Consider the following 26,991-nt stretch of genomic DNA (forward strand, 5'->3'; position numbering starts at 1 on the left):
TCGCTTTTGGGGAGAAAATGCATCTTCCCTGTTGTGTTTACTCGTGTAGGCTCAAGTGGGATATTGTGAGTTTGGTGGTAGAAAAGGCGTAAACAAGGAAATGCAATTTCTTGCCTAAAAAAAAAAAAAAAAAAAGGAAAAAAAGGCTTTATGGTGGCTCCTGCAGCTGGAAAAATCTCTGCTGGGAGGAAACAGCTTTTTTGGTTTCGTTGTTCTGCTGCCCCGCGGTGCGGGTGGGACGGGGCTCCCCTCCCTGTCGGTCTGGGGTCTCGTTTCTGGGGGCTGCAGGGTGGGAAGAGGAGGAGGAGGAGGAAGGCTGCTCTGCTGCAGCCTGCTGCTGGGGCTCCAGGGGTCGGTGCCGCCACCCCCATGGCGGGGAGGGGGGGGAGCCCCAAAGTGGGGTGGGCGCTCCCGTGCGGCGGGGCGCGGCGCTGCCCCTTACATAAGCCCGTGACGCCAGGGGGCGGCCCGTGACGTCACGGCGGTGACGCACCCCCGGAGGCGGCCGGTTGCGGCGGGAGGCGGCCGGACCGCCCCGCGCCGCCGGGCCGGGGCAGCGCCGCGCCGGGCATGGTGTGCGGGCGGCGGGGCTGCTCCGCCGGCCCCCCCCCGCTCCGCTCCGCGCCATGGAGCTGGAGAACATCGTGGCCAACACCGTCCTGCTGAAGGCCCGCGAAGGTACCGCGTCCCCCCGGTCCCATCCCGGTCCCCGTTCCCACGCTGCATCCCGGTCCCCGTTCCCACGCTGCATCCCGGTCCCATCCCGGTCCCCGTTCCCACGCTGCATCCCGGTTCCCCTCCCCACGCACCCTCTCTGCACCGCCGCCCCCCACCTCCCAACCGGCACCCTCGGCTAGGATCACCCCACCCACCCCCCCGCGGGCACCCCGGGACCCCTCCGTCGGGGCTGGTGGGTGCCTGGGTGGGTTTATCGCGGTTGGCATCACCGAGCCCCCCGGGAGGGGATGGCTGCCCCGCCGCCGTGCCCGGTGCTGCGGGACGGGTCCGTCCGTCCGTCCCACCCACCCTGCAGACCCAGGGACGCGGGGCAGAGAATTTAAAAAGCGATTGAGGTGCCGTTTCCCCAAGCGTCACGCGTGCCGAGAACACCCCGGGTCGGCCGAGAGCCGCTCTCGTCCGTCCGTCCGTCTGTCCGCACCAGCGGGACGTGTCTGGTGTGGACGGGGCTCGCGCGAGCAAAACTTTTGCTGGTGCCAGGACGGCTCGGTGCAGGCCTGAGCGAAACGGGCGCTGCCAGGAAAAACACGGCCTTGCCGGTGCGCCGGCGGAGTCGGGGTGGTGCCGGCGCCGCCGCCCCGGTTTGAGCTCTGCCAGGAGCCGGGGTGAGGCCTGGGGGGGCGAAAGGCTACGGGCGACCGCTCCCCTGCAAAAGCGGGGCTTGGCACGGGCTCCCGGGGGAACGCGGGCGCCTTTGTTTGCTTTTGGTTTCCTTTGGAAAGCCGGCGCCCTCGTCGCTAAACCTTTGTGACCGAAAAGCAAACGGCCCTCAGAGCCACCGGCGCAGGCGAGGCGGGGGACGGGGCGGCTTGGAGGTGATCCTGTTTATTTTTTTTTTAAAATCCTCGTCTTCCAAAGGTTTCCTTACCCCCATCGCAGCTGCTTCCAGCAGCACTGGAGACGCCATGGGCATGGCTCATGTGCGGGGGCCGGAGAGGTGCCGGTGCCCTCGCCAAGGCAGGAGAGATTTGGCGACGGGAGCTCGGAGCAGCTGGCCAGGCATTCGCACCGATGCTCCTGGCTCGGGGCCGGACCCCGCTCCTGTCCCACGGGATGCACGACGGCCGCCAGCGTGAGCTGGAGCCTTGTCCGAGCCGGAGCTTGGAGAAGAGGGTTTTGGCCTCGGGAGCGAGGGGAGCTCTGCTGCCGTGGGCACCAAACGGGTTAATGTCGGTGTGCGATGGCTGCCGGAAGCCGGGAAGCGGAGCGGGACGAGGGCTGGGTCCTGGCCGGGCAGCTGCTTCCCTCCTGGGCAGCGCGGGGAGGACCGGAGCCACCTCAGCGGAAAGCTGAGACCCCACCGGCCGTGGCTGAGAAGTCCCCACACTTGGGGGTCGTGGGCTGGCCTGGTGCTGGAAGGCGTGGGGGGCTCGGCGAGGTCCAGCCCCGGCACCCCGGAGCAGCCGTCGCTGCCGCCTGTAATTGCATTTGGCCAAATTCTTCCATCCTCGGGGTGTGCTGGGGGGGCTCGGCCTGGGCAGGTGGCCCCGCGCCCCTGGTGCTTTTTTGGGGTGCCGGCAGCAGCGGTCCCGTACCGCAGGCAGCGTCAGACCCAGCGTTCGGACGCGGCGCGTGTGGGTGCCAGCACCCACCGGTGTGGGTGGGCTGGGCTGTGGGTTCGGGGTCTCCGTGGCTTGAGGGGCTCCCCAAGCTGCTGCCACCCGCTGCGCCCCTCGGAAGGGCCTTGCTGTGCTGCAGGACCCCTCGCTTTGGCCTCGTGACCCTTCCTGCTGCAAACCCGGGGGCTTTGCCCCACAAAAGGTGGTCTGGGGGGGGGGCTTTTCCCCCCACCCGGCCCCACGAGGGCTGCAGGGGTCTCTGGCCGGCCGGACTCCCTGGGCTTCGTGTTCCGCTCTCTGCTGGGGCCGCTGGAGCTTTCGAGGGAGAACTGACGTCCCCGAGGGCTCCTAAAGCTCAGGGAGCCGAAAGGGCTTGTCCGCCTGCGGAAGTGCCCGGGATAAAAACCCGGGAGCATGCGGGCGCAGAGGAGATAACAGGCGGTGAGTAAGGCTTTATGGCTCACCGGGGCGGGGGCAACCGGGTCCACACCTCGCCGGGCATCGATGCTGTCTCACTGTGCACCAGCTGGTGATGGGGGGGCCTGGGGGGGGGGGACACGCTCCTGCCTGCCATGGGGCTTTTGCTGCCAGCAGCTGTGTTGGTGTAGTGCACCTCCCCGCGCATGCCGTGCCATTTGGTACGTTGGCTCCTTTCCGCTGAGGAACGGTCTTGTTTTGCTTTCAGCAGCTTTTCTGGTTGCCGCGGTCAGTTCGGTGGCATCCTCACAGGATTTCCCGGCACGGTTCACTGCGGGGGGAGCAGGGCTGAAGCGAGCTCTGATTTTCTCATTTTCCTGCTGTGTCCCGCTGCCTGGCAGGTGACTGGCTCTCGTTTGTACAGGCAGGGAACAGGCAGCGGTGGGATGCCCCAGCACCGCTCCTGGCTGCTCCCCTACATGTCCTCTTTCCCGGCTGCCCTGACCCTGCAGAAGATGCTGTAGGAGAGGGGCTGGACATCTCCGGGATGTCCCCACGGGTGCTCTGCTGTCCATCACCAAGGGGTTCGTGCTGGCCAGGGGGTGACTGTGTCGGGGCCCCCCTGCCCTGCCTGCAACCCCGTGCCAGGCTGGGAAGGGCTGCCAGCCCTTCGTGCGGCTCCGTCCCCTGCTGGGATCCTGGGCAGGGTCGCTTCCGCAGGGGGGCTGCGGGCGGCAGTGGGGGACGTGGGCTGGGGTGGTCCTGCCCCACGGCGCGCTGGGCTTGGGGCTCGGTGCCTGCACCTCCCCATGGGTGCCCTGCCTGCAGTGGAGATGGCAACCGCGTCTCCTTTTTCGGCCGGTGTGGAAAGCCACCTGGGCTGCCATGGCATGGGGGGGGGGCCCACTTCACAGGTCCAGGGCTGTGGGGTGCAGCCTGATGCTCTGGGATGAGAAGGGGGACCTGAAACCCCCGGGAGCAGCCGTGTGCGGCAGGAGCAGACTGAGCACTTGCCAGGGCTGCCGCCTGCCCGGGGGGTTTGTGCTAGCTCAGCAGAAGGATCGTATAGATTTTTTTCTCCCTCTTTACTTTGAGGTCTTTGGGTCTCGCGCAGGCTTTAGCTCCATGTCCTGGTGGGACCCGTGTCTCTGCTTCCCTCGCTGCGGTGACCAGCTGGGGAGGAACGGGATGGTTTTTGCTTTGCCTGAGCACACTACGGGTGGAGAAGCAGGTCCCACTCCGAGCCCCACTCCCACTTTGCCCTCAGTGGGAGCTGGGGTGGCTCTGCCGCGGGTTGGTTTTGGTGCAATTTCACCCAGGGATGCACTGGGGATATGATGCTCTTCCCTGCTCATCCTGGCTGTGCCGTGCCTGGCATAGGGGGAACCAGACCAGGGAAGGAGGATGCTGCAGCAGGAGCCTGTGTGGACGCAAAACACTTCTGACTTGAACCTCCCCGTGTGCTCAGCTCCCCTCCTTCCCAGCCGGCCCCCAGCCTTTCCCCAGTGGCACCATCCCAGCCCGCAGCGAGCTCTGGCAGAGCCTGGCCGAGAACACGTCCCCGGGGCTCCGCCGGGGAAGATGCGTTGGGATGCGGGTGATGAACGTTAATTCATTTTTCTTGTCTCAGCAAACAAGTTGAAATTTGGAAGGAGCGCCGTAAAACGTTGGGCGGCGCGGGGTGCCCAGGGCTGATACCTGCAGGGTCTGTGGAAGAGGCAGGGAGGGAACCGCATGGGCAGCGTGCTGCTGAGCCCCGCCACGAAACCCCGGCCTCTGAGCATCCCCGTGAGGTCGGTCAGATGGCTCCTGGGGCGGGCAGAGGGTCCTTGCCTGGGCATCACCCCTTTGCCAGCCACCCGGGGGGCTCCAGCCTGGGCACCGCGGGGCGAGGGGAGCGGCTGCTCCTCTTCCTCGGGCGCCGAGCGCTCAGCACCCCGTGCTGCCAGTGTCGGGGTGAGCAGGGTGCCCGGGGACCCGCGCCCTCTCGCCGCCGAGGCTGCTCCGCTGGCTGGCGCGGGGCAATTCCTGCCGGAGGAAGCGAGCCGACGACGGCAGGAAGCTCTGCCCGGCTGAAACGCCGGCCCCGCCGGAGCCCAGCACCGTGGCGTCCAGCACCGTGGCGTCCAGCGGGCTCGCCTCGGCGTCACCGGGGCCGGCGGCAGGCGGTGCTGGCCGGCCACCAGCTCGGAGCCGCGCTGATGTCAGGTCCCTGCAGGGATGACTTCATGCGCCAAGCATCCGCCCGTGAGCCCGGGCAAGAGCGGCCGCCGCTAGGGATGGGGGCTCATCCTTCTGCCCCCTCCTCGTCCCCGCGGGGTCCCCGTCCCAAAGGAGGCAGAGGCCGGGCTGCTGCAGCCCCCCGTGCTGGACAAGTTGCTCGGCGGGGAGATAAGGAAACCAGATGTTTACGGGACGGTGCGACGCGGGGCCGCAGCATTGTTCGGGGAGGAAGCCTGCGCCCGCCAGGCTCGGCCTCCCCTGGCGCCGGGCGATGCCGAGGGGGATCCCGTTCCTGTCCCCTGGAGCGGGGCTGGGGGCTCTGACCGGGCGGGGATCCCCTTGGCTGTTTGGGGTGAGGGTCCCTTTGGGGGTCAGAGCCCTCTCCAGGGCTGAGGGTCTGTTTTCCCACGTGGCTTTAGAGTTGCCCAAAGCCCCGGTGCTGGCGGGGTGCGGGTACGTGCGTGAGCGATGGGTTTTGGGGACCAGCAGTGGTGGGATGGGGGGAAACCCCAAACCAGGTGGCTCTGCAGGACGGGGCAGGGGCTCTGTTGCCCCGTTCCCCCCCATCGCCGGCCGGGCTGGGGCAGCGATGCCCATCCTACCAGCGTGACCTCTTTTCCCTGTGTGTCCCCCCCCCCGGCTGCAGGAGGTGGCGGCAAGCGGAAAGGCAGGAGCAAGAAGTGGAGGGAGATCCTCCGGTTCCCGCACATCAGCCAGTGCGACGAGCTGCGAAAGGGCCTGGGTGAGCCGGGGAGGGCACCGACAACCGGCTGACGGGTCCCGACGGGGCACCGGGTCGTGGCCGCGCCGGTGGCACGTGCTCGGCACGGTGCGTGGCACATCCCGCGGCACATCCCGCCTTCCCCTTGCAGAGCAGGATTACGGCAGCCTGTGCCAGAAGCAGCCCATCGGCCGCCTGCTCTTCCGGCAGTTTTGCGAGACGCGGCCGGAGCTCCTGCGCTGTATCCGCTTCCTGGACGCCGTGGTGAGGGACCCCCGCGGGATGCCACCCTACCGGCTCTGCTCGGGGACGGGTGACACGCAGAGGCGTTTTCCCCGGGATGGGGCTGGTCGGGGTTTTGCCGAGTCCCGTGGCAGGTTTGCAGCGTGAGCCCCAGGGTAGTGGCTGGGGAGAGAGGTACCCGGCGGGGTGGGGGGGGCTGCAGGGAAGGCAGAGACCACCCCATCCCAGTGCGCTGTGGGTTTCTCTCTGGGTCGTGCCAGAGGAAGGGAGCTCTCTGTCCCTGCAAGCTCAGAAAGCTGCCGGAGAACCCATCCACGCCTGCTGGGAGGTTTCGCCCGGTGCCGGGAGATTTCAGATGCTGGCGAATGGGAAACAAGAGCCTCCTAAAATGATCCGTGTTTCCCATTACTGCACGGTTTGTGTCAGCAGCGGGTGCGTACCCTGCACGGCGGGGTTGGTTTTCCAGGGGGGCCGGGGGCCTCGGGGGGAGCAGCCGGAGCCTCCCCGGTGTGCAGAGACCTGACAGCTATGGGGGCTGCTAATGGGAAACACGTGCCTGTAAAACGGCCCCTGCTTGTGCCGGCTCTTAGAGCTCTTGCAGGACGTTTTCTTCCCCCTTTTGAATAAGTAGAGCTGCCTGGGCTGCAGCGGGCCTGGGTCTGGCAGCCTGCTCCCCTGCCCCGCTCCTTTCCCTGCTGTGGGCAGCAGTGGGGGGACCCCCTAAGGCTGCCAGCACCGCCGTGAGCCCCCAGTACAGGCAGCTGCCTGTAGCATGGGTGCAGACAGCTCCCTCACCCCACGGCCGGGGCAGGCGTACCTCGTTTGGGGAGGCTGGGGGCTCGGTGGGGGGCACAGGGCAGAGCCATGCCCGGTGCCGCTGTCTGCAGCATCCTCCTTTCCCTGGGCATCCCAGGCGGACTACGAGCTCTCCCCGGATGAGAAGCGGAAGGAGATGGGGGAAGAGATCATCCGCCGGTTCCTCAAGCAGGAGGTGGGTCCTTGGGGGGCTTTTCCACCCCAGACAGCCAGGGATGAGGATGGGATGGGAGCAGTGGTTCCAGCCCAGACAGCCAGAGCAGGACGGGATGAGGATGGGATGGGAGCAGTGGCAGCGGCAGGGGGTCCCTTGCTGGCCACAGAGCCACGTCCCCACTTTCCGGGCATCCCGGTGGCACCCATCGCCCAGCCGGGATCGCGGGTGGGATGCAGGAGCGCTGCACCCTGGGGTGTGGGTGTGCATCCATTGCTCCCCTCGGCAGTCCCCAGATTTCCTGCCCGAGGTCGGCCAGCCCCACGCCAGCCGGTGCCTGCAGGACCTGCAGAAGAGCCCCTGCAAGGACCTCTTCAGCAGCTGCCTGCGGTGAGTGCCCTGCCCGGGGACGGGCGTCTGGGGGGGGCTGCGGGCAATGCCGACCATCCCCTCTCCCCCCACAGCCCCCTGCATGAGTACCTGAGCGGGGACCCCTTCGCCGACTACCGGGACAGCATGTATTTTGACCGGTTCCTGCAGTGGAAGTACCTGGAGAGGTGAGCGGGAAGGTCTGGGGGGGTCCGAGGGGTCTTGGGGGGTGTCCGGGGGGGCGGCAGGGCTGATGTGCCCGGGGCTGTGCGTTTCAGGCAGTCGGTCACCAAGGACACGTTTCGGCAGTACCGGATCCTGGGCAAGGGTGGTTTCGGAGAGGTACGGCCATGGGGGGAGGTGTGGGGGGTGATGATGGGCTGGTGGGGGCTCACCCCACCGCTGTCCCCCCCCCCCAGGTGTGCGCCTGCCAAGTGCGGGCCACGGGGAAGATGTACGCCTGCAAGAAGCTGGAGAAGAAGCGGATCAAGAAGCGGAAAGGGGAGGCGATGGCCCTGAACGAGAAGCAGATCCTGGAGAAAGTCAACAGCCGGTTCGTGGTGCGTGTCGCTCTCTCCTGGGGGGGCCGAGGAGCTGGGGGGGGGGCCGGGGCCGGTGCTGACGGCCGGGGTGGGCGCGCAGGTGAGCCTGGCGTACGCCTACGAGACGAAGGACGCGCTCTGCCTGGTGCTGACCATCATGAACGGCGGCGACCTCAAGTTCCACATCTACAACATGGGCAACCCCGGCTTCGAGGACGAGCGCGTGGTCTTCTACGCGGCGGAGATCTGCTGCGGGCTCCAGCACCTGCACCAGGAGGGCATCGTCTACCGGTGAGCGGGACGTAGGCATGGGGCCGGTGGGGTGGCCGGACAGGACTGCTCTGTGCTGAGCCATCCGTCTTGTCCCTGCAGGGATCTGAAGCCGGAGAACATCCTGCTGGACGATGATGGTGAGGAGGGAGCTGCTGGGTCTGGCTCTGCCCATGCTCTTGGCTTTGGGGATGGGTCTCTGTGTGCCTCCTGGGGGGTCTCTGGCTGTGTTTTGGGGAGGACGTGCAGAGATGTGGGGTGGCCCTTCCCTGGGGTGCTGCCCTCAACCCCCTTCCTGCCCCAGGTCACATCAGGATCTCCGACCTGGGGCTGGCTATCAAGATCCCTGAGGGCGAGACCATCCGCGGCCGCGTGGGCACCGTCGGCTACATGGGTGAGCGTGGGGGCTGCGCCGGCTGGGCTGGCCCGGGGGTCCCCGTGCTGCTGGCGTGCCTGGCCGCTGATGGGTTTGGGACCGTGTCTCGCAGCCCCGGAGGTGATCAACAACGAGCGCTACGCCTTCAGCCCCGACTGGTGGGGTCTGGGCTGCCTGGTGTACGAGATGATCGAGGGGCAGTCGCCCTTCCGTGCCCGCAAGGAGCGGGTGAAGCGGGAGGAGGTGGAGAAGCGGGTGCAGGAGGACCAGGAGCTGTACTCGGACAAATTCAGCGAGGACGCTCAGGCCATCTGCAAGCTGGTGAGCTGGGGACCTGCTGGTCCCCACGGCGGGGGCTGGGGTGGGCTCCGTCCTCCCGCCGTGACCACCCGTCCCCCTCCCCAGCTCCTGGCCAAGGACCCCAAGCAGCGGTTGGGCTGCGGGGCCGACGGGGCGGCCGAGGTGAAGCGGCATCCCTTCTTCAGGACCATCAACTTCAAGCGCCTGGAGGCCGGCATCATGACGCCCTCCTTCGTGCCAGACGTAAGGGGCAGGGCAGGGGTGGGCACCCACTGAAGCGGGGGGGGCGAGCCCTGCTCCCCCCCTGCTGACAGCTCTCCGGCTCCCGCAGCCCCGGGCGGTTTATTGCAAGGACGTGCTGGACATCGAGCAGTTCTCGACGGTGAAGGGCGTCAACCTGGACCAGACCGACAACGATTTCTACGCCAAGTTTGCCACCGGCAGCGTCTCCATCCCCTGGCAGAATGAGGTAACGGGGGTACGGGGCATGGCGGGGGGGTTCACCCTGCTGCGGGGCTGCCTGTGCCTGCCCCCACGGTGACCCGACCCCCCCAGATGATCGAGACCGAGTGCTTCAAGGACCTCAATGTGTTCGGACCCAGCGGGACCCGCTCCCCCGACCTGGACTGGAGGCAGCTGCCCGAGCCCCCCAAGCGCAGCCTTCTGCAGAGGCTTTTCCGACGCCACGTAAGAGACGGGGCGGGGGGTATTTTTGGACGAGGGTTGCCCTGGGGTCTCCCCAAAACCCCCCTGGCTCACTGCTTGCCATCTGTCTGTCTGTCCCTCGCAGCCAGCCGACTACACCATCGGCACCACCATCCACCCCTCCTACCCGGCCGCTGTGAACTCGCACCCTCCCGCGGCCAACTCTGCCTGCCGAACCACGGCACCAGCACCATCCTGACCCCTCTTACCATCCCAGGGGAGCCACCGGGGCCAGGCAGCCCCCAGCCCCCCCCCTCCAGGCCCTCTCAGGGTTATCTCGGACCAGTGCTGGGGCCGGGATCTCCGGGGATGCTCGCAGAGGCGAGGCGGGATGCTGGCGCAGATGGATGCGGGCTGCGGGCACGGGCAGGGGGTGATGGAGGGGCAACGGGGCGGGAACAGAATCTGCCCGACCCCAACCCTGGCAGCTTCCCGGCCCCCTTTCCCCCAGCCCTGCAGCGCATCCAGCCTGTTCTTGGGGGCTCCCGCTGCAGGACCAGCCCCCACCAGTCACTGCCAGGGGAAGGGGCCAGAGCAGGGACCTATTTTTGCTGCGTTTGAGCCCTTTATCTTATCGCTGGCTCAGTGCCTGACTTCTGCGGGCACGGGGGGGGGGGCTGCGAGTTTATCTGTGCTCTCCAAATAGAAACAAAGGCAGCCTTGGAGTGGGGGGGACACCCCCGGCTCCCCCCGGCTATGCTGCAGCAGGAGGGATGGGGTCACCCCGACAGAGCCCCCCCTCTCTTTAGGGGAAACACAGCCTCCCCCCTCCTGCTCCGGCCATCACAACGTGTGAAACGGGCTCAGACGAGGGAGTTTTCTCGAACGTGGCTGAACTGGGGGTGGGCAGGGGGTGGGGGGCTCCTTCCATCCTCACGGGACAGCTCAGGGCAGCCTCGGGGTGCCCCAGCCTTGCCTAGGACTGGCGGGGTGCACAAGGGCACAGCACCCGTGGGGCTGGGTGCGCGAGGGGCAGCGAGCACGTGTGGGCGTGCGAGGGGCAGGCGACGCACGTGGGGTAGAGTGTGCAAGGGACAGCATGTGTGGACGTGCGAGGTGGGCTGGGGGGGCTGTGCTGCGGGTGAGTGGGTGCTGTTGGGTGCCCAGGCTCCCCGGCCTTTGGGTCCCGGTGAATCTCTGCCTCCGGCGCCTTTGGTTTACATTCGATCCGGTTTTGTACATTTGTAAACAGTTGTAAATATTTGTACGTTGAGCGCCTGGATGTACATTTTTAAGCAAAAAGCTGCAAACGGAGCCGTGTGGTGACTTTGCAAGGGGGGGTGTTTTAGGGGGGTCGGGGACCCAGCGGGGGCTTTCTCAGCCGTTTTACCTCCCTCAGCATTTTTTCCCTCCTTCTGCCTCCACGGGATGTGGGTGGGAGGGCGCTGGGTGCCCATCCCGGACCAGGGCTGTGCCGCCTTCCTGGGCATCCCCTTACTGGCATGCAGGATGCGGCCATGTGCTCCCCTTGCCCCCAGCTCAGCAGGACCCGGCTCAGCATCACCAGCCGAGGGTCCAGGTGGGTCTAGGCAGGTCCGAGCTGTTGCCAGCACCTCATCCTGCCCCGGGCAGGGGAGCGATGCTGGAGCATGAGTGGGCTCCGCCAGCTGGACCAGCTGTGCTCCCTCCTATCCCGATGGAGAGGCACCTTCCCGGTGCCCAAGGTAGGTGCTGGGACCTGAATCCCATCCCCGATGCCTGCGGCACCGTGCAGCGCTGCTGCTCCCCGGCACCGGTGCCATCCCCGGTGCCGCGGGAGGGCTGCCGTCCCTTCCCCTTGCAGGCTGGGCAGATGCAGCGAGCAGCACAGCGACAGCGTGAGACCCCTGAGGGATGTCTGGAAGAGATGCTGAGGTCACATCGGGAGCCGGTGAGTGTCCCGGGGGTGTCCCAATTAACCAGACCCTCCTGAGGGTTTGGGTGCCTTTTCGACACGGCTTCCCGGGGCCGTTTGTCTCTCTGTGCTGGTCTGGGATTTGCCTTGTGTGCCATGGCACAGTGTGACTGTCCCCGTGTCCCCTCCCGAGGGGCACAGAGGGGCTTGTGCTCCTCCAGCCCCCACAGCCCGGAGCCGGAGGGGCGGCTCTGCCCAGGCTGTTTTGGTTCTTCTCACAAACAACAGCGTGTCCTTGTGCCGAGGCCTTGTGCCTGGGAGCAGCGGCGGCTCCAGCTGGGATAACAAATCCCAGCTGGTTCACAGCCGGGGGGTCTCCCTGCCGTCCCGGTCCCCGGTGCTGCGTCCCCTGGCCAGGGTGCTCCAGCCTCCTTGGGGCTGCAGGGGACCGGGGGTGACACCTTGCCGGAGGGTCTCACCCACTCTCCCCGGGCACCGCAGAGCCGTCGGCGCTCGGCGTGCGTTTGGCACGAGCTCCAGGCTATACGGGGTTGGGAGCTCCCGGCAGCGGCTCGGGGATTTCAAACCCTCCTGGTTTTTCCTCCCCGTGTGTGCAGGCATGTGGGGACCCGGCGGACAAAGCCCAGCCGGGGCCAGAGCTGCGGCAGGGATCCGGGAATCGCGTGGGGCTGCAGCGCTGGTTGGCGAGCAGGAGTGCAGCTTCAGTAGGGATTTCCCAGTAAAAACGTGCAGGAAGGGGATGGTGCAGCTTTCGGCTGCCTCCTGGTCCCACCAGCACCTCCATCTAATTGCTCATCGCTGACGTGAATACGAGGTGTCTCTTCTCGCCCGTGATGGAGAGGAACAGCCCCGATGATGGAGAGGAGCAGCGGGGACCGTTCCCGGGTGTCAGGTAGGACCCAAATCATCTCTCGAGGGCTCAGCAGGCGGACTGGGGGAGGCGAGGGGCTCCCTGGGACCGGGCTGCCCGGTGCAGAGAGCGACTGACCTCCCCCTCGGCCAAGTTGTTGCGACAGCGGGGAGGAAGGTCAGGTTCCCCGCAGGAGGGTGCAGGGGCTGACGTCAAAGGAAGCAGCTGGTGATTCATGGGTTCTTGGGAGCGCTGGTCTCTGGGGCCGTAACTCATCCCAGAAATGTCATTTCATCCTTGAGTGTTATCGCTGCTCTGCCGTTGCCCACTGCTCCCAGCCCCACGGCAGATAAACCGGCCTCTGGGCGAGCTCTGGGGGCTGTCCCTCGCTCCCAGCCCTGGGCTCGGCGGCTTAGTATACCTAATATTCAGCTTTATGTGGGCTGAAAGAGCAGCTGCGTTAGCGCGGTGCTCTGCGGGGCAAAGAGGAGGGCTGCACGCCCTCCAAAACGCTCTTGTCCACGTGATGTGCGTGAAGTATCCCTGGCGTTCCTGCTGTGCACAGCCATCCCGGGTGCCCACCGATCCCATGCGTATTTGTGGGTGCCAGCGATGCCGGGAGGTCCCGTTCTGCAGGGTTTGGTCTTGTGCGACGGAGCTTTAACTTGCCGGCGCAGCGAGGGCTCTGCCGTGGGGTCTGGTCCCTAGGTGGGGGACAGACTGCCCCGATTCTTGTGCCCAGCGTTAGCTGAGGCTGTGCTGAGCCCGACTCCAGTTGTTCCAGGATGGTTGTGCTGTGAGATGGTGCTGTCCATCATTATCCGTTGTTATCTTAGTTATCTGCCGTTACCCGTTGTTACCTGTCAGAGTTGATTGTTATCCGTTGTTATCCGTGCGACGATCTGTGCGGGGGACAGCCATGCCACGGACCCCAGGTCCACGTGCAGCGGCGTTTGTCCCTGGCGCGGGAATCGCCTGCAAAGCACCGTACGAGCTGGGCAGGGGGGGCTCTGCCTCCGTCTCTTGCCCCTGTCTCGCTGCAGGAGCTGCCCGTGCCCCCCTTCCACGGCCGCACCGCAGACGGGGGCTGGCCGGGCTCCATCGTGCCAGCGCGGCATCCGAGCATGCGTCCGCCCGTGTGCGTTCATCTGCTCGCCGGACGCACCGGCGGTGACCCATGGGCCCCCGGCAGATGCGCAAGGAGCCGGGTCCGGCCTTGGCCCCCCGGGCCCTGCCGTAAGTGATGGCTCTTATCTCCCTGCTGACAAGCCAGCATCCTTCAGCGGGCGTACTTAAGGCCGAGCGCCCGGAGGGCCAGAGCAGAGGAGAACTCGCCGCAGAGACGCCCGCCCGCAGCTCCGTTTTGGATCAGGAAGATGCTGCCCGCTACGTTCAAGCTCTGCGCTGCCATCTCCTACCGGCACCTGCGCAACATGACCGGTGAGGGACCGGGGGGACCGGGATGCGGGACTGGGGGAACCCTTCTCCGTGGGCTGCCTGCGGTGGGCAGCGCCGGCAGGGTTCGCGAGGCGGGAGGAGGCTGGAAGCTCCGGGGATGCTCTCCCCATCCCGTGCCACGTTGCTTTCTGGGTTTTGTGCTTTACTGTCTCCACAACCCTTTTTGCTACCAGACCTGTTGCTGGGGTCCGAGGGGGATGGCTGCGTGCCTCTGCTGAACGTGGAGGGTAGCTATAGGTAACGGTCCCACTGGCTGCGAGGATTTTGTATTCTTGTGCTCCATTTCCTACGGCCTTTCCTGGGCACCTGCATGATTGCTCCTTGGTATTTTTATGGCTGTCATCTGCTCCCTGCATGCTGCGTGACTCGGACCTGGAGCAAAGCGCGGGTTTGTTTAGGTGAGCTTCTGTCCCAGAGCAGTGCAATGGCAGTCAACTGCTCTCTGTGCCTGTAGGAACTTCAGTGAAGTTGGCAAACAGAGGCTTTTTCAATGTCCTATGTTTAAATTGGAGAAAAAAAAAGAAATAGCAAGCCCCGTGCGGTGTGGTGCCTGGTGCCGGCGAGTGATGCATTCTCTGCTCTCAGGTCTGAGAAGACAAGCCGCTGTCACCATCAGCCAGGAGCTGAGCAAGTTCGCCTGCCACAGCACGGGACCCAGCGCATGGATTAACCAGGTTCGCAGAAGAAGCTCCTTGCTCAGTAAGTGACCAGCAGACGGGGTCTGCCCCTTTCTGCCGGGTGGTGGGTGCCATCATGGGTCAGGGCTCGGGAGGGTGGTTGGAGGAAAACCTGCTCGTGGGTAGCCTGTGCTTTTGCTAAACAAACGGTGAAGGCAGGCAAGCAGTGGGAATTGAGTTTACTTCCCTAGCCCCTGGGCATGGAGAAGCATATTTGATGCAGATAAAGCTTATCTGGTGTTATGATGTGTTAGTCAACTGTGCAGTGTTCTTACACTCACTCCTGCTTTCGTCTGATCTCGTGCAGGCTCAAGGCTGGAGGAGAAGCCCTTCAGCGAGATGGAAATGTCTTACGTCAAGCAAGGAGAGGAAGCCCTCCAGAAATCACTCGGCATCCTCGGGGACCAGGACGGCTGGAAGACAGAGACAGTGGTGGTAGGTGCTCTGCTTTGCGGCAGACTGACGCGGTCCTCCTGTGAATATTCGTGATATTAATCCTACCTTTCCCTCTCTAGGATAACGGCGACAAAGTGCTGAGCAAGGTGCTCCCGGACGTGGGCAAAGTGTTCCGACTCGAGGTGGTGGTGGACCAGCCCCTGGACGCGGTCTACAGCGAGCTGGTGGACAACATGGAGCAGATGGGAGACTGGAATCCCAACGTCAAAGAAGTCAAGGTAGGAAGCGCACGTCAGACCTGTCCCAGCCAGGGGTTCGCACACATGTGCTGCTCCGAGTGGCAGAATCGCTTTGCCTGTCACAGCAGGAGCACAGGGATTTCTCCACCCGTTCTTTGGGAACGGAGTAGTAGTGCTTGTTCTGCAGTAACCGTGTTGCTGCTGCAGCAAAGTGAGCCTGTAGCAGCTTGTCTGCTACCTTTTCTGTAGGAAACCCACTTGCACTTTACTGCAAGGTAGCAGGCCAGTTCTGTTAAATTTGCGCTGTTACTGGAGGAGAAATAGCACAGTACCCCAACATGCAGGGAAGAGTGTTTTGCTATTCCACAGCTTGTCTAGAATAAGAGAAGTGTTAAGAGAAATACCTCCCCTTTTCAGGTATTGAAAACTCATGTTCTGCATTCTAGGATGAAGCAGTTATTTGATTTTTCTCACTATAAACACTGAGGTTTTTTTAAGAGCGTGTGTTTGAACACATGGTAATCAAAGCTAGCTTTTAGCTATGTTTGCAGTAAATACTTCACATTAATGTTTTAATTCTAAACTGTCCAGATTCTCCAGAAGATTGGAAAGGACACAGTGATCACCCACGAGAAGGCGGCCGCTACCCCTGGTAACATTGTTGGACCACGGGACTTTGTGAGCGTCCGGTGCTCTAAGAGACGTGGCTCCACCTGCGTCCTGGCCGGCATGTCCACAAAATACGGAGCTATGCCAGAACAGGAAGGATTTATAAGGTAATCACTTTTTGCATTCACTTACAACGTGTAATGAAAAGTCAGATTCACACACTAGCTTTTAGCCTCAGAGTCGTGAGGTTTGTCTCAGTAGCAGGAACAACTAAGGAAACCCTAATTCACAAAGTGCTTCAGCACAGTTGTAATTTTTGAGGCTAAGTCACAACGTTGCTTTCTAACGTGTACATTCCTGTCCTCTTACAGAGCTGAGAACGGTCCCACGTGTATGATCCTGCGCCCGCTGCCCGGCAGTCCTTCGCAAACCAAGCTAACGTGGCTTCTCAGCATTGACCTGAAGGTAAGTTTTGCAGCGAACATTTCAAAGCAGAAGCAGGAGTTTATTCGAAGCAAGTTCCACTCACGGGCTGTATCTGCTCCTCTCCAGGGCTGGCTACCGAAGACGATCATCAACCAGGTCCTGTCCCAGACACAGGTCGACTTTGCCAACCACCTTCGGGAACGCCTGGCCCGGACGGTGGCCCTGAACTGCTGACCAAAGTGACTAGTGTTGTAATGCTTTGATCAGGGGTGAAGTAGGGAATCATGTAATGGGGTAAGTCAAGTCAGACAATTTAATTACAGCCTGTGCTAATTAGCCAAGACCTTTAATAGTAGATACCACTACTTAATACATGGTTTCAACAAATAAATAAAGCTGTGTTTATTGTAACTAATTAGTCAGGCCTCTGTGACCTCCCTGACAGGGCCAGCGCATGCTCGTGCAAATGCAGGACCAAAAAGTTGAGGCAAGTCCTGCATTTGCTCCCCATAGCATGTGCCTGCCACCTCCCTAACTAATTACTTTCAATAAATAAATAGAGCAAGCTTTAATTAGTGGTGTCTACTATTAAAGGCCTTGGCTAATTAGTTATTAGGAATAGCAGGAGCACCAGCACAGGACTGACTGACTTCACTCCTTCCCCCAAAACACAAACACAGCACACACTTACCTGGGGGTAGAAGCAGCTCTAATTTATTTTTCCTGTACAGACACACAGAAGGTGTCAAATTATTTATTCATTCAAAGCTCTGTGTAACTAACTTGTCAATGCAGTGAACAGAAGGAGATCTTCAGCTTGAGTGATCTCTAATATGTAGCTACTTTGAGTTTAAATCTCATTCATAACAAGTCACAAGACAAAAACAAAAAAACAAAACAAACAAAAAAAAACAAACGAAAGAGTTAAAGCCTTTATTTTTAAACTGGTTTCCAGTTTGTGGGGAAAAAAAATACAGTTTGGACAGAAGCCCAAATTTCAGTCTTACATGCAGTAGTCTTGTTACAACACAATCCTTCTGGCTGGAAGCTGTTGTTTACAATTAGCCAAACACAGGTCAGCAGAAGTGTCAATGTTCCTTCTGCAAGTGTATATAGAGCAGGTCTGTCCAATTGCAGCCTGCTCTCACTGAACAAATTGACTCTTACAACCCAGGTACATCACATGAGAAGTTACCTCAATACAATACTTGCTTCTTCAGCTAGCTACACTGTAAACATTACTGAAGACTCCAAGATGCCCACAAATAGCACAATACATACTAGAACTGCATTCACTTAGACTCCAGCATAGTGGTAGAGCATGAATCTTCAGCAGGTAACAAATATACATAAGGCCTGCCATCAAGAGCTGCGTTGGCTTCAGCTTGTTTGCTTGTTGGCTGATCGCTCTGAGTGATGCATGTTCCTCTATAATAAAAACCACTTGACTGGATACCGACTGTGTCATTTTTGTTAACGCTGCGCCACCACTTCATTTATGGCTCCCAGGGTGGACTTCGTCTTCCATCAACTTCTGTCTCTACATGATACAGTACATCTGCCAGCGTGTGTTCTACAACAGCACCCCAGCCCATGTCACTCATCTGCAAAGGGAATGAAAGACAGTTAGCTTGAGTCATGAAGTACAGGCTCAGGACAAAGAGTGACTAGCCCTGCTGTACGGCAGCATTCCAGGACTGTTTCCCTCCTGAAAACGTTAGTGGGGGGAAAAAAAATTTCCAAGTGTTTCCTTAAAAAAGAATTCAGCCCTCTTACTGATAAAAAGAGGCTAACATAGGCAAGAACAGAGACTACATTCTGTCAAGAGGAACAAGACAGCATCTAGTATTTAGTTAAAATTTAGTTATTTGTTAGGCTATCAGTCCTTAAATATTTTTGAATACTGTAGCCAAAGGGATTGTATTTAAGTACAAAAAGTGAAGAGGACAGATACAAGCTTGGTGTAAATCAACTCCCACCACCACCACAAAATCTCAACCACCTTTTGTTTAAATATTGTGAGGCTATCACGAAGTGGGGGGTAATAAGCTTCCATTATTACTTACTGGACGGTAAGTGATATCTCTAGGTGGATACTTGAAATATGGCCCAAAGTTTATAGAAACCTGTGGAAGACATATTTGTCATTAGATCAAAAAAAAAAAAAAAAAAGGAGGGGGGCAAATGTCTTTACTCCTAAGCCTACCAGCACCCTGCGCAAGACCACATGAACAAACATCCTTGGCATGAAAGGAGAGCATTTGTTCAATGGTTTGATAAATTTACATCACACAAGTGAACAGCAGTATTGTTCCAGGGTCACTTCACTAAAATAATTCCTATCTTTCCTCTTCACTTGCTTGACACATTCCCAGAGCGCCCACACTCTATGCATTACTAAAACTATGATGGACTTTGAAAGATAATTACTAAGATATGTTACTTGCCGTGCAGCCTTTGTACAAAGAAATAGCAGGAAAATAAACTCCTTCAAAGATGTCTTTAAAGGCAATGCCTTGGCTGGCACCATTCTTGAAGAATATTATCTGAAAAGAAAAAAGAAGAGGGTTTTTTCCATTGAGGCTAACTTTCATGACCTTACTTGTGAACTACAAAGCAATCCTCAAGAGGCAGCTTAACCTACACTCCCCTTTACTTGATGCCAGACAATTACTTAAGTGAAAGCAATAACATGGCAAGCAAAGGGCGCAGCTGGTTTGTTGAGTTCATGTTTATTGTTGCTTTAATAAAAGCATTCTTGTTTTTGATGAAGAACTAATGATCAGCCTCCCTTTGTGCTCATTAAATGCAAGCGATTAATACATACAATCAGCCAGTCTCAGCAGGCTCTCCATTCTTCCTGAAGTTCTACATCCTCCCACTCACTCCACCTACCAAGGCTTAACTTACCTGGCTTCCGGGTGCTTGCTTTAGGCTCTTCTCCGCTTTGTCCACAAAATCCTTCTCTTCAAAGTACAAGTAGCTTTTGAATTTGATCAAAGCCTGAAATATTAGAAGACAACCACTTCAGAAGTAAGCCAGAAAAACTGTTACCTTTAGTGACATATTAAAGAACAGCAGACCTACAGGAGGAGCCCTGCTGTGGGACAGGCGTGCCTGTTGTGTCAGAAAAAGTGACTCACACATCTCAAATATTTGAGAACCAGGAGGGGAAGAGAAGATGAAATGAGATGTGGGCAATCTCATTCAGTAGTCCACGCAGAGTCTTCCCTCCTTGCAGAACCTCTGGGTAGTTCTAGGTATTTTGTTTTTCTGGAGATCAACACTTTGGACCTCTCTGTTATGAACCACACTGGTACCCAGAGGTAGGATGGAAAGGATGCAATCAAAAGGGGCAAAAGTGAGGCTAGAGCAATCTGTTTTCCACTTGTCCACCTAGCCAACACTTAATCCAATAGTGAACTCCACACCTCACCTTATCTTTGTAAGTGTCAGGCAGTGATTTGGCAGTCTCAGTATCTTCTGGAAGACTGATGTAAAATCCCAGTATATCACCCTGTCCATAGCCAGATGAATAGTGTTTCCCTATCGACTGGTGAAACTTTGTTCCCTTTTTGCTGCGCCAGGAGTAACTGAACTTGTCATATCCCAGAGGCGCCTGGAGGTTCCCTGCAGAAACCAACGTTTCTTCATGAACATACACAGCGTAGCAGGAGCACCTTTGTGTCCCACTTCAAGTTTTGGAACAGTAATTACATTCAGTTAACAAATATGACTGCCATTAGTACAAATGTGTTGACTACAGTGTTAAGCAAGGCCAAGCATGCAACAGCATAAAAGGATCCACCTGTACTGCAGTTCTGCACAATTTAGATCACCTGCAGAAAGAGTTTCCCCTTAAGAAAAGCAGTGAAGAAGCAGGCAAGCTGAACATGACTTATGCTCCTTAGGTCTAAATTACTAGGGAAAGAAATATAGGAACCAGGTGGAATACACTGATAAGAAATATTTGGTAAAATTATTTACCTAACGGCTGTGACCAGCCTAATCTGGCAGCTGTGTCTGGAGGCATCTCATCCATGGATATTTCAAAGTACCACGCTCCTTTCCGCACTCCATGCGAGGCTCGTACCATTGAATAGCCCTTTTCACCAATAACAGTCAGTCTGTCATCAGAAATCTTTAACTGAGGAGCTGTGGTAGGTGAGAGAAGATGGTATAAGCAGTTCATTTGTGATATCTAATGCATGGCTATGTCAAAAGGTAAGTGAACATACAGAAGTGGATTTAACATTTGCACCTCTTAAAGCAATTACATCTGAAACTTCAATAACCAGTAACATGAGGTTCCAGAAGATGGCCCCTCATAAGAAGAGCTGGCTATACAACTTGCATACAATCAGCAAGCTTTGTACCTCGGTCATGCAGTGCTAGGAGGACTCGTTCATACAGGCAGGCTCTGTAGAGGTCCCCAGGAATAGGCTTTCCTGCCCAACAGTCTAGCTCCAATTTTTCTGGGTCAGGTGCGTGGGGGTCAGGCTCAGCCAAGATGTAACGATATCCATCTTTATTAAAGGGGTGTTCCAAAGGATAACCGTGGGGTGGTAAGCGCTGAGCAGAAAACAACGGGTCACTGCGAAACACAAAAACTACAGGTTGGCATCTCTCGGCAGCTACGGTTCAGTCACAAGTCATCCCAGGACAACCTCTTACAGAGCTGTACCTGCAGTGCTCACGGCCTGCACACTGCTTTGCTTCCAAGAGTCTGTCCAAAATGAGCACATACTCATCTACGAAACAAGTGTATACCCATCTATTTCAAATAATTTCTAGCATGTGACCTATCAGTAACATCACAGGGTTATGGCATGACTCCCCATAAATCTACCAAGGGCAGAGACAGGTGGGAGGCAGCTTAAGGCATCAAAAGCAAAGTTGTCCCTCTGACTAGCGTACAACATCTCACTACAGACGCTCATCACTCTGCCACTGCGTCATCTTTCCTCTTACCTTCTGGTTTTCTTGGCTGTTCCCGTGGTCCCTCCATCTTGCTGCTTGCGCTTTGCTCCCCGTCCCTTCCCACTGCCTCCTGCAGCAATTCCCCCTTAACACAGAAACCACAGCATATTAAGCAGCTGGTGATTAGAGAGAGCCCGTGAGCATGGAATCTCCACAAATAGAGAGGGGTAGAAGCAGCCAAATTAAAATCAGTTCATGAGCTCAAGTACATTCTTCCACAGTTAGGTGTGAAACAGACTTTATTGAAAATGAGCACAGCAAAATCCAGAACTTTTATGTAGCTTCTAGCCAACTTTTGAAATGTCTAAATTTAGAGTGGAAGCTAAGTGAGATTTATCAACAAAATGAGCTCAACTCAAGCTTTTAAGGTGAGAGTTAAGAATCTTTTCTGTCATCAAAAGATCTACAGACAGCAGCATTGGGATCCACTTCAAAAGCATTATTATTTGCTTTCATGGAGATTCCAGTCACAGTTCAAATTTATTTCTGCAAAAGCAGCAGAAAACCCAACCTACAGCACACACTGGCTGATTTTAAGCAAAGTCATCATCCCAGTGACACACTATGCTGGAGAAACACTCTGACACCAATAAGCGCTTAAGATTAAATTTCCATCTATAAAATAAAATACACCAAAGTTGAGGAAAGATGAAAAGCAATAGAGGTGTTTCTCTCCAGTATTGCCAAAATCAGTACTACAATTGAACAGTGTATCATTTTGTATTACAGCACCCAATTTTTCTCGTAAATAAAACTATAATACAGGAAAAGCTACATGTCAAGTGTAATCAAACTAATATCAGTGTAACACTTTAATACATTAAAATGTACATTCATTTTATCATTATACTATTTCAAAAAAGACCGTTGTTGATTTACAAGGAAAACTACAGAATTTTTAAGTACTGTAGATAAACACCTTTACGAACCGCATACTGTGTCATAACTAAAAATAGTCAGCTTTTAAATTATCAGCATTCCCCTTACAGTGTAAGGGATTCAAAACATTGAAGGAATACCATATTCTGCACAAACATGACATGATCTCAGCTGCACTTGCTAGTCTAAGTGCAGATAAACATATAGGCTCTCCAGTTTGTCATCACTTATTTGCCTAAACAATCACAATATCCTATCAGCTCACAGATTCAGACCACTTATTTAGGCATTAAGATTTAAAACTACAACAATATCAGGTCAAATTGTACAAAGTAAAAATAAACATAAGTGAAAATAAAACTTTAAACCAGTCAAGTGGGGCAGAATATGATAATTAAAAGCTTCTAACTGCTAAAGATTAAAAAGTGAAATTGTTGTTTTGTATTAAAGTATTATTGCAATCACATCAAGGCAGGCTTTTTATTTTTTATCGACTTTAGCTTCTAAGATAATTGAGCAAAAAAGCTTTGCAAACAATAATACTTAAGTTTTAGAAGCTGAAATGTAAATATTCACCTCCCAAAGAGGCTCCACCTGTAAGAACAGAAGTGGCACCACATATTTGTCAATCTTCCGGAAATTAAATAAAAAACAACCAGTGCATGAAATGGAGACAACGCAGCCTTAGATATCTATAATCTTGTTTTAAAAGGCCTAAAACACCTCCTGGTAGGAACTACTTGAATGTGTTTAATATAGAATGGCGCAGCCTTGCGCACAAAGAAATCTCATGGGCAGTTAACATTACTACAGTAAGATTTCCATAAGTAATCTCAGAGAGCTAGGCAAAGTTGGTAGCACAGCTGCCATTCCGCAAAAACACTACTAAACGAACAACACTAAAATGCAAACAGTGATTATAAGGAATAATATATACTTTCCCAGACTACTTTCAAATCCCAGACTGCGGGAAACAGGAAGTCTGAATAATACAAGTAGGTAAATTAAAATCATTAAGGAAGAAAACTGACAAGCTCAGCTTTCTTGCAAGCATCTTGATTTAGATGGCCACCATGAAGAAAAAAGTTGAACCTTCACAAGAAGGTGAAGTTAATCTATCTTTAGAAAGGCACAGTAAGACTAGCTGAACATGTTTTGACCATAATAAGCATGACCTCAGTTCACCCAACAACTTTAACTGTAGCATCTCAACTAATGTAACTGCACAGACAACCAGCTATAGGACTGGGAAAATACAGCTTGGTCCCAAATATTCAAAAACTGCCTGATCAAAGAACTTGCCGTTTAAGCTTCCGCTTGTGGATACAGCATTGTTCTGTTTCTGGTTATCGTATGCAGGACCAATATTGGCAAGATCCTGAAAGAGATAAAAAAACTGATGTATAGACTCGGTCAAACTTACCACCCAAAGCCTGTACAGGGCACTTCCAGGTGCTGGAGTACTCCACCACATCGCTTGGCACAACACAGGCTCACAGCGTGACTTGGCTAAGTTTTGCTCATTTGACTGAGTGTAAGCCACCAGCAAAAAGAACCCTCACCCCTTCCTCCCAATGCCCCACGGTGCACTTTCCTTCCATCTCTAATTACGTACTTGGTCTAGAAGCCCAAACTTGGGGTAATCTTCTTCTGGGTCTTTACTCCCTGGGTCCGGATGCTCTTTCACCAAGAATACATCTCTTTCTTTACACTAAAATAGGAGGAGGAGCTTAAGTTACACAAGGTAAGATCATATCAAGTTCATTAACAAGTGTTTAAATCCTAGTGTTTACTATTAATAGGTAGTATGTATATCAACTACCTAAGTAGCATTAGAATTGGCACCATTTTGCTGAGGTCTGGACTTAGAACTAACATGAATGTCAGACACTGTACCATTTGCAGAAAATCCTCCATGAATTTAACTCTTGAATACTTACCATAGTTTTGACAATATTATTAGGCCAAGTCATTTTCCCAGGTCTCTGTCGTGTTGTCATACACTCCCAGTATTTATCAATAAATGGAATAATATCCTGTAAAAAAACAGAGCCTTAAGAGTGCAGGTCTGAAAGTCTTGCTGCCAATATTTGTTTGAACTTGCTCTTCACTGAAATTATAGCTTATGTAAATCCGTGATGATTTTTATAACAGCGATACCTTATCTTTTGAGAACATAGTTTTCGGGTGCTCATCTTGTGTCCTTGACTGCCACGTTAAGTTGGCCAGAGCACTAAGGCACATTTCCTTGAGATCTTAAAAACAAAAACATACCAGAGCTAGAATTACACTTCATGGGGAAGATCAAACATACACCCACGTACACAGCAATTACTAACCACAGAGCATCCATGCTATATAACAACAGTGAAACCCTCACAAGTTCTGTCCTAACTCAGCAGCCCTCATTAAACAGAAGATTTTCACCACCTTAATAAGTTAGAAAAAACCACACATGCTTGTTGACCAAAAAATCCCATATTAGCATTTCTGAAAAGCTTCAGCAGGACCCTCCCACCAACTTTAGATAGAATGAAGCCTCTAGGACTATCTTTCACAAAATTTCAACAAACTTCATGCTTTCACACTTACTGGCTTGTTTTCTTAAGAAATATGTGTTCCCACTGTGATGGCAAACATTGCAATGGAAACTGTAGTTGGTCATGAAAGGCAGACATGATCTGGAAAAGAGCACGCTGATTTGTAAGTTCTGGCGTACACCTTACTTACTACATCAGGGTAAGAAAGTAATTATTCCAGGTTAACAAATTAATTGTTCTCTCTCTCTCCAAAACCAGAAACATCTGATGGGTTCAATGATATTTTCATCAAATTAGGTTTATTAGGTTTATCACAGGCATCAAGAAAAGCCATAAAGCTCTTGAAAAAAACATAAGCAAGCCAAGTGTCATCTTCTTGTTTTAGACGAGTCCTGAAATTCATTCAGCAAAATAAAAAGAGACAACAATCCAGAAGCTCGGGACAAGAAGCTCCATCCGAGTCAATTAATTAATTTTAACTGGAAGTCTAGAGTACTTTTTAGGGACAAAACACAACCAAAAAAGTTGAGTTTTTGATAAGTCTAAGGTCAGTCCCACATTCATTCTAGAAAGAAAGCTGAATTTACTTTTCACTTACAGGAAGATTTTATTTTTTGTTCACCCCAATTGAAAATGTCTGTTGAAGCCCCCCTGCTTTTCAAATAACATTTACAGGCCTCTAAGGCACCAAGTCCAGTCCTGAGGTCTGGACAAAGAGTGTTTAAAGTTGAAACGTACAAACATAAATACTTCCTGCTGTGTTGGGTACAGCTTTTGTTATTCACATAACACACTCGTTTCCAAGTGTCCAAGGACCTGGACAGGGTCCTGGTCCTTGGGAACTCACACTCGAAATACTTCCATTTTTGCTAACCAAAGTTTCATGCCCAACATTAAGCAGAGCTTACATACGTGGTATCAATGCCAAACGTGTCTGCTGTGAACCACTTTGTACAAATTCCACACTGCAGCTCTATCTCTCCAAGCTGCCGTCCGTTCTCTTCATCCACTGAACCTGCTTGAGCGTCCAAGACTTCGGAGTTGTCCCCGGCAGCTTCCTACAACCAGAGCAGATCAGCAAACTTGGACTGGCTTAAAGATTGACTGAATCAGACAGGAAAGAAGTTTTGTGCAGTAACCTGTCAAGACAGGAGAATTTAGAAGGAATGAATTTTTTTCCCCTAATACACAGCCATGCTGTGAGCGAGCTGAAACTATTTTGTACATTCAGCTAGTTAGAACTGGTCAGGTGGGTGAGGATTTAATTTCCAAAATAATTCTTTAAAGAACTAAAACTGCAGCTAGCAGGATGGAAAGTCCTCCTTGTCTGAACCACAGGAACATGTTCAGGTTGGTTTTGAATACCTTCTCACCTTCTATGTCTCTGTCTTACCCCGACTTAGTAATCTTGAAAAATTGAGGGTGTTTATTAGTCCTAACACCCCAAGCATTGCCAAACATCTATTTGTCAAACAAAAACATTTTATCTTCTGAAAAAATATTCGACGCTTGCCCTTTTTCTACACTACATACAACCCGTGACTATCTTACACCTTTGCATCTCTCGTCATCTATGCAAAGACAGCAGGTCGCTACCGAAAAAAAAAAAACCAACAAAACAAAAACAAATGGGAGAAGGGAGAGGGCTAGCAGTCTGATGAACAGGTATCCCAGGAATAAGCCTCAACCTCAGCCTGCAAAGACACACAAGAGCGAAAGCCAATTCCCAAGCCCAGGATCCCTAGCTCTCTCAGACCCACACAGACTTCACCACGAGCACAGCTCAGCTGCAGGGACGAGCAAATTGCAGCGTCCAGCAGCAAGGGCAGACAGGCAGCACCCTCACCAAGAGGCTGCACCTTCAGATTCGGGTGCTCTCGCGTTCTCTACCCCTCCTAGCTCCCCAAAACTCTCCCCCGAGGGCCGGGTCTCTCCCAGCCAGCCCCGGCTGGCCCGCAGCCACCTACCAGGGGGTCTTTTCCGTTGGCGGACTCTGTCTCCAGAGCTGTGGTGACATCGACCAGGGCGGCATCTCCCCTGAGAGAGCAGAAATAGGAGTTCTTGGAGGGGGGGGGGAGGACAGACCCCACCTCGGTCCCGCTGTGACCGCAGCCTGGCCCCGGGGTAGCCCCGCTGTCGCTGGGGCAAAAGAACCACCCAGAACCCCATGGTTTCCCTGGGGAAGGGATGGGGACCCCACACACCCCCCCGTACCCTCACGGTTTCCAGGGTAACGGGGAAGGGGGGAGCGGCCCACCATCACCCTCACGGTTTCCAGAGCTGGGGGGGGGGGGGCTTGGGCCTGCGCCAGCGGACCGGGCCCGCGGCTAGGGAAGAGCATACCCGCTCTCGGCGTCGGTTGCTCCCGGTTCGGGCGGAGCCGGAGGCTCAGCGGCGGGAGGGTCCGGGGCGGGCTCCGCGCTCTCGGGCGCAGGAGCAACGATCCCGGCCGCGGCCGCCGCGGGCGCCGCCGCCGCCATTTTCCCCCCCCCGCCTCCCCCCGCTCTCGCGAGACACTCGCCGCCGCAGCGAGTTCTCGCGAGACTCCCCGCTTCAAAGGGCGATGCCCGCCGGTGGGGCCCACCGCGGGGGCGCAGCAGCGCCACCTGCCGGCGGCCGCCGGGAAGGACGGAGCCGTGGCGTCACGCT

At 55.7% G+C, this 26,991-nt stretch overlaps 3 protein-coding genes across 11 annotated transcripts; 2 read left to right on the forward strand and 1 right to left on the reverse strand.

Annotated features, from left to right (window-relative positions):
- Positions 1-496: 496 nt before the first annotated feature.
- Positions 497-10,243, forward strand: LOC142038233 (G protein-coupled receptor kinase 5-like). Of its 5 annotated transcripts, none has more exons than XM_075043473.1 (16): positions 497-678; positions 5,584-5,679; positions 5,810-5,922; positions 6,815-6,892; positions 7,161-7,261; positions 7,336-7,428; positions 7,519-7,582; positions 7,660-7,800; positions 7,883-8,073; positions 8,155-8,192; positions 8,357-8,446; positions 8,541-8,749; positions 8,834-8,971; positions 9,060-9,197; positions 9,331-9,415; positions 9,519-10,243. In XM_075043473.1, exons 1-16 carry the CDS (start codon positions 627-629, stop codon positions 9,992-9,994), a joined length of 2,103 nt encoding a protein of 700 aa, XP_074899574.1. In that variant the 5' UTR covers positions 497-626; the 3' UTR covers positions 9,995-10,243. The 5 variants fall into 5 exon arrangements, with proteins under 5 accessions (XP_074899574.1, XP_074899578.1, XP_074899577.1 ...); XM_075043477.1 differs by having other exon boundaries at positions 499-678; positions 9,284-9,415; positions 9,519-9,772; XM_075043476.1 differs by lacking the exons at positions 497-678; positions 5,584-5,679; positions 5,810-5,922 and adding an exon at positions 5,933-6,035.
- A 420-nt stretch (positions 10,244-10,663) lies between these two features.
- On the forward strand, positions 10,664-16,705 carry STAR (steroidogenic acute regulatory protein). Of its 3 annotated transcripts, none has more exons than XM_075043482.1 (9): positions 10,664-11,303; positions 11,885-12,180; positions 13,408-13,578; positions 14,182-14,295; positions 14,581-14,708; positions 14,789-14,947; positions 15,500-15,684; positions 15,889-15,982; positions 16,070-16,705. In XM_075043482.1, the coding sequence occupies exons 2-9, from the start codon at positions 12,141-12,143 to the stop codon at positions 16,175-16,177; spliced, it is 999 nt and encodes a 332-aa protein (XP_074899583.1). In that variant the 5' UTR covers positions 10,664-11,303; positions 11,885-12,140; the 3' UTR covers positions 16,178-16,705. The 3 variants fall into 3 exon arrangements, with proteins under 3 accessions (XP_074899583.1, XP_074899582.1, XP_074899584.1); XM_075043481.1 differs by having other exon boundaries at positions 13,412-13,578; XM_075043483.1 differs by lacking the exons at positions 10,664-11,303; positions 11,885-12,180; positions 13,408-13,578 and adding an exon at positions 13,861-13,994.
- A 156-nt stretch (positions 16,706-16,861) lies between these two features.
- Positions 16,862-26,836, reverse strand: ASH2L (ASH2 like, histone lysine methyltransferase complex subunit). Of its 3 annotated transcripts, none has more exons than XM_075043478.1 (17): positions 26,686-26,836; positions 26,310-26,379; positions 25,255-25,400; positions 24,395-24,483; positions 23,963-24,057; positions 23,743-23,838; positions 23,418-23,513; positions 23,105-23,180; positions 22,379-22,396; positions 20,915-21,008; positions 20,320-20,537; positions 19,931-20,098; positions 19,380-19,573; positions 18,854-18,946; positions 18,391-18,489; positions 18,010-18,069; positions 16,862-17,547 (listed from the first exon to the last, which is right to left on the reverse strand). In XM_075043478.1, the coding sequence occupies exons 1-17, from the start codon at positions 26,820-26,822 to the stop codon at positions 17,440-17,442; spliced, it is 1,857 nt and encodes a 618-aa protein (XP_074899579.1). In that variant the 5' UTR covers positions 26,823-26,836; the 3' UTR covers positions 16,862-17,439. The 3 variants fall into 3 exon arrangements, with proteins under 3 accessions (XP_074899579.1, XP_074899581.1, XP_074899580.1); XM_075043480.1 differs by having other exon boundaries at positions 25,255-25,481; positions 26,686-26,721; XM_075043479.1 differs by lacking the exon at positions 22,379-22,396.
- Positions 26,837-26,991: the final 155 nt, after the last annotated feature.

This window comes from Buteo buteo, chromosome 12 (assembly GCF_964188355.1).
Source record: "Buteo buteo chromosome 12, bButBut1.hap1.1, whole genome shotgun sequence".
NCBI lineage: Eukaryota > Metazoa > Chordata > Aves > Accipitriformes > Accipitridae > Buteo > Buteo buteo.

Excerpts from the sequence above, each read along its gene's own strand:
- LOC142038233 (XM_075043473.1), top strand. The coding sequence starts at position 627 with ATGGAGCTGGAGAACATCGTGGCCAACACCGTCCTGCTGAAGGCCCGC. Across the intron at positions 8,193-8,356 it reads CATCCTGCTGGACGATGATG|GTCACATCAGGATCTCCGAC; the intron begins GTGAGGAGGGAG and ends TTCCTGCCCCAG. Across the intron at positions 8,447-8,540 it reads GGGCACCGTCGGCTACATGG|CCCCGGAGGTGATCAACAAC; the intron begins GTGAGCGTGGGG and ends CGTGTCTCGCAG.
- STAR (XM_075043481.1), top strand. The coding sequence starts at position 12,122 with ATGGAGAGGAACAGCCCCGATGATGGAGAGGAGCAGCGGGGACCGTTC. Across the intron at positions 14,296-14,580 it reads CAGAAGAAGCTCCTTGCTCA|GCTCAAGGCTGGAGGAGAAG; the intron begins GTAAGTGACCAG and ends GATCTCGTGCAG. Across the intron at positions 15,983-16,069 it reads TTCTCAGCATTGACCTGAAG|GGCTGGCTACCGAAGACGAT; the intron begins GTAAGTTTTGCA and ends GCTCCTCTCCAG.
- ASH2L (XM_075043478.1), bottom strand. The coding sequence starts at position 26,822 with ATGGCGGCGGCGGCGCCCGCGGCGGCCGCGGCCGGGATCGTTGCTCCT. Across the intron at positions 23,514-23,742 it reads ATAATATTGTCAAAACTATG|TGTAAAGAAAGAGATGTATT; the intron begins GTAAGTATTCAA and ends CTCCTATTTTAG. Across the intron at positions 18,947-19,379 it reads CTGACACTTACAAAGATAAG|GCTTTGATCAAATTCAAAAG; the intron begins GTGAGGTGTGGA and ends CTAATATTTCAG.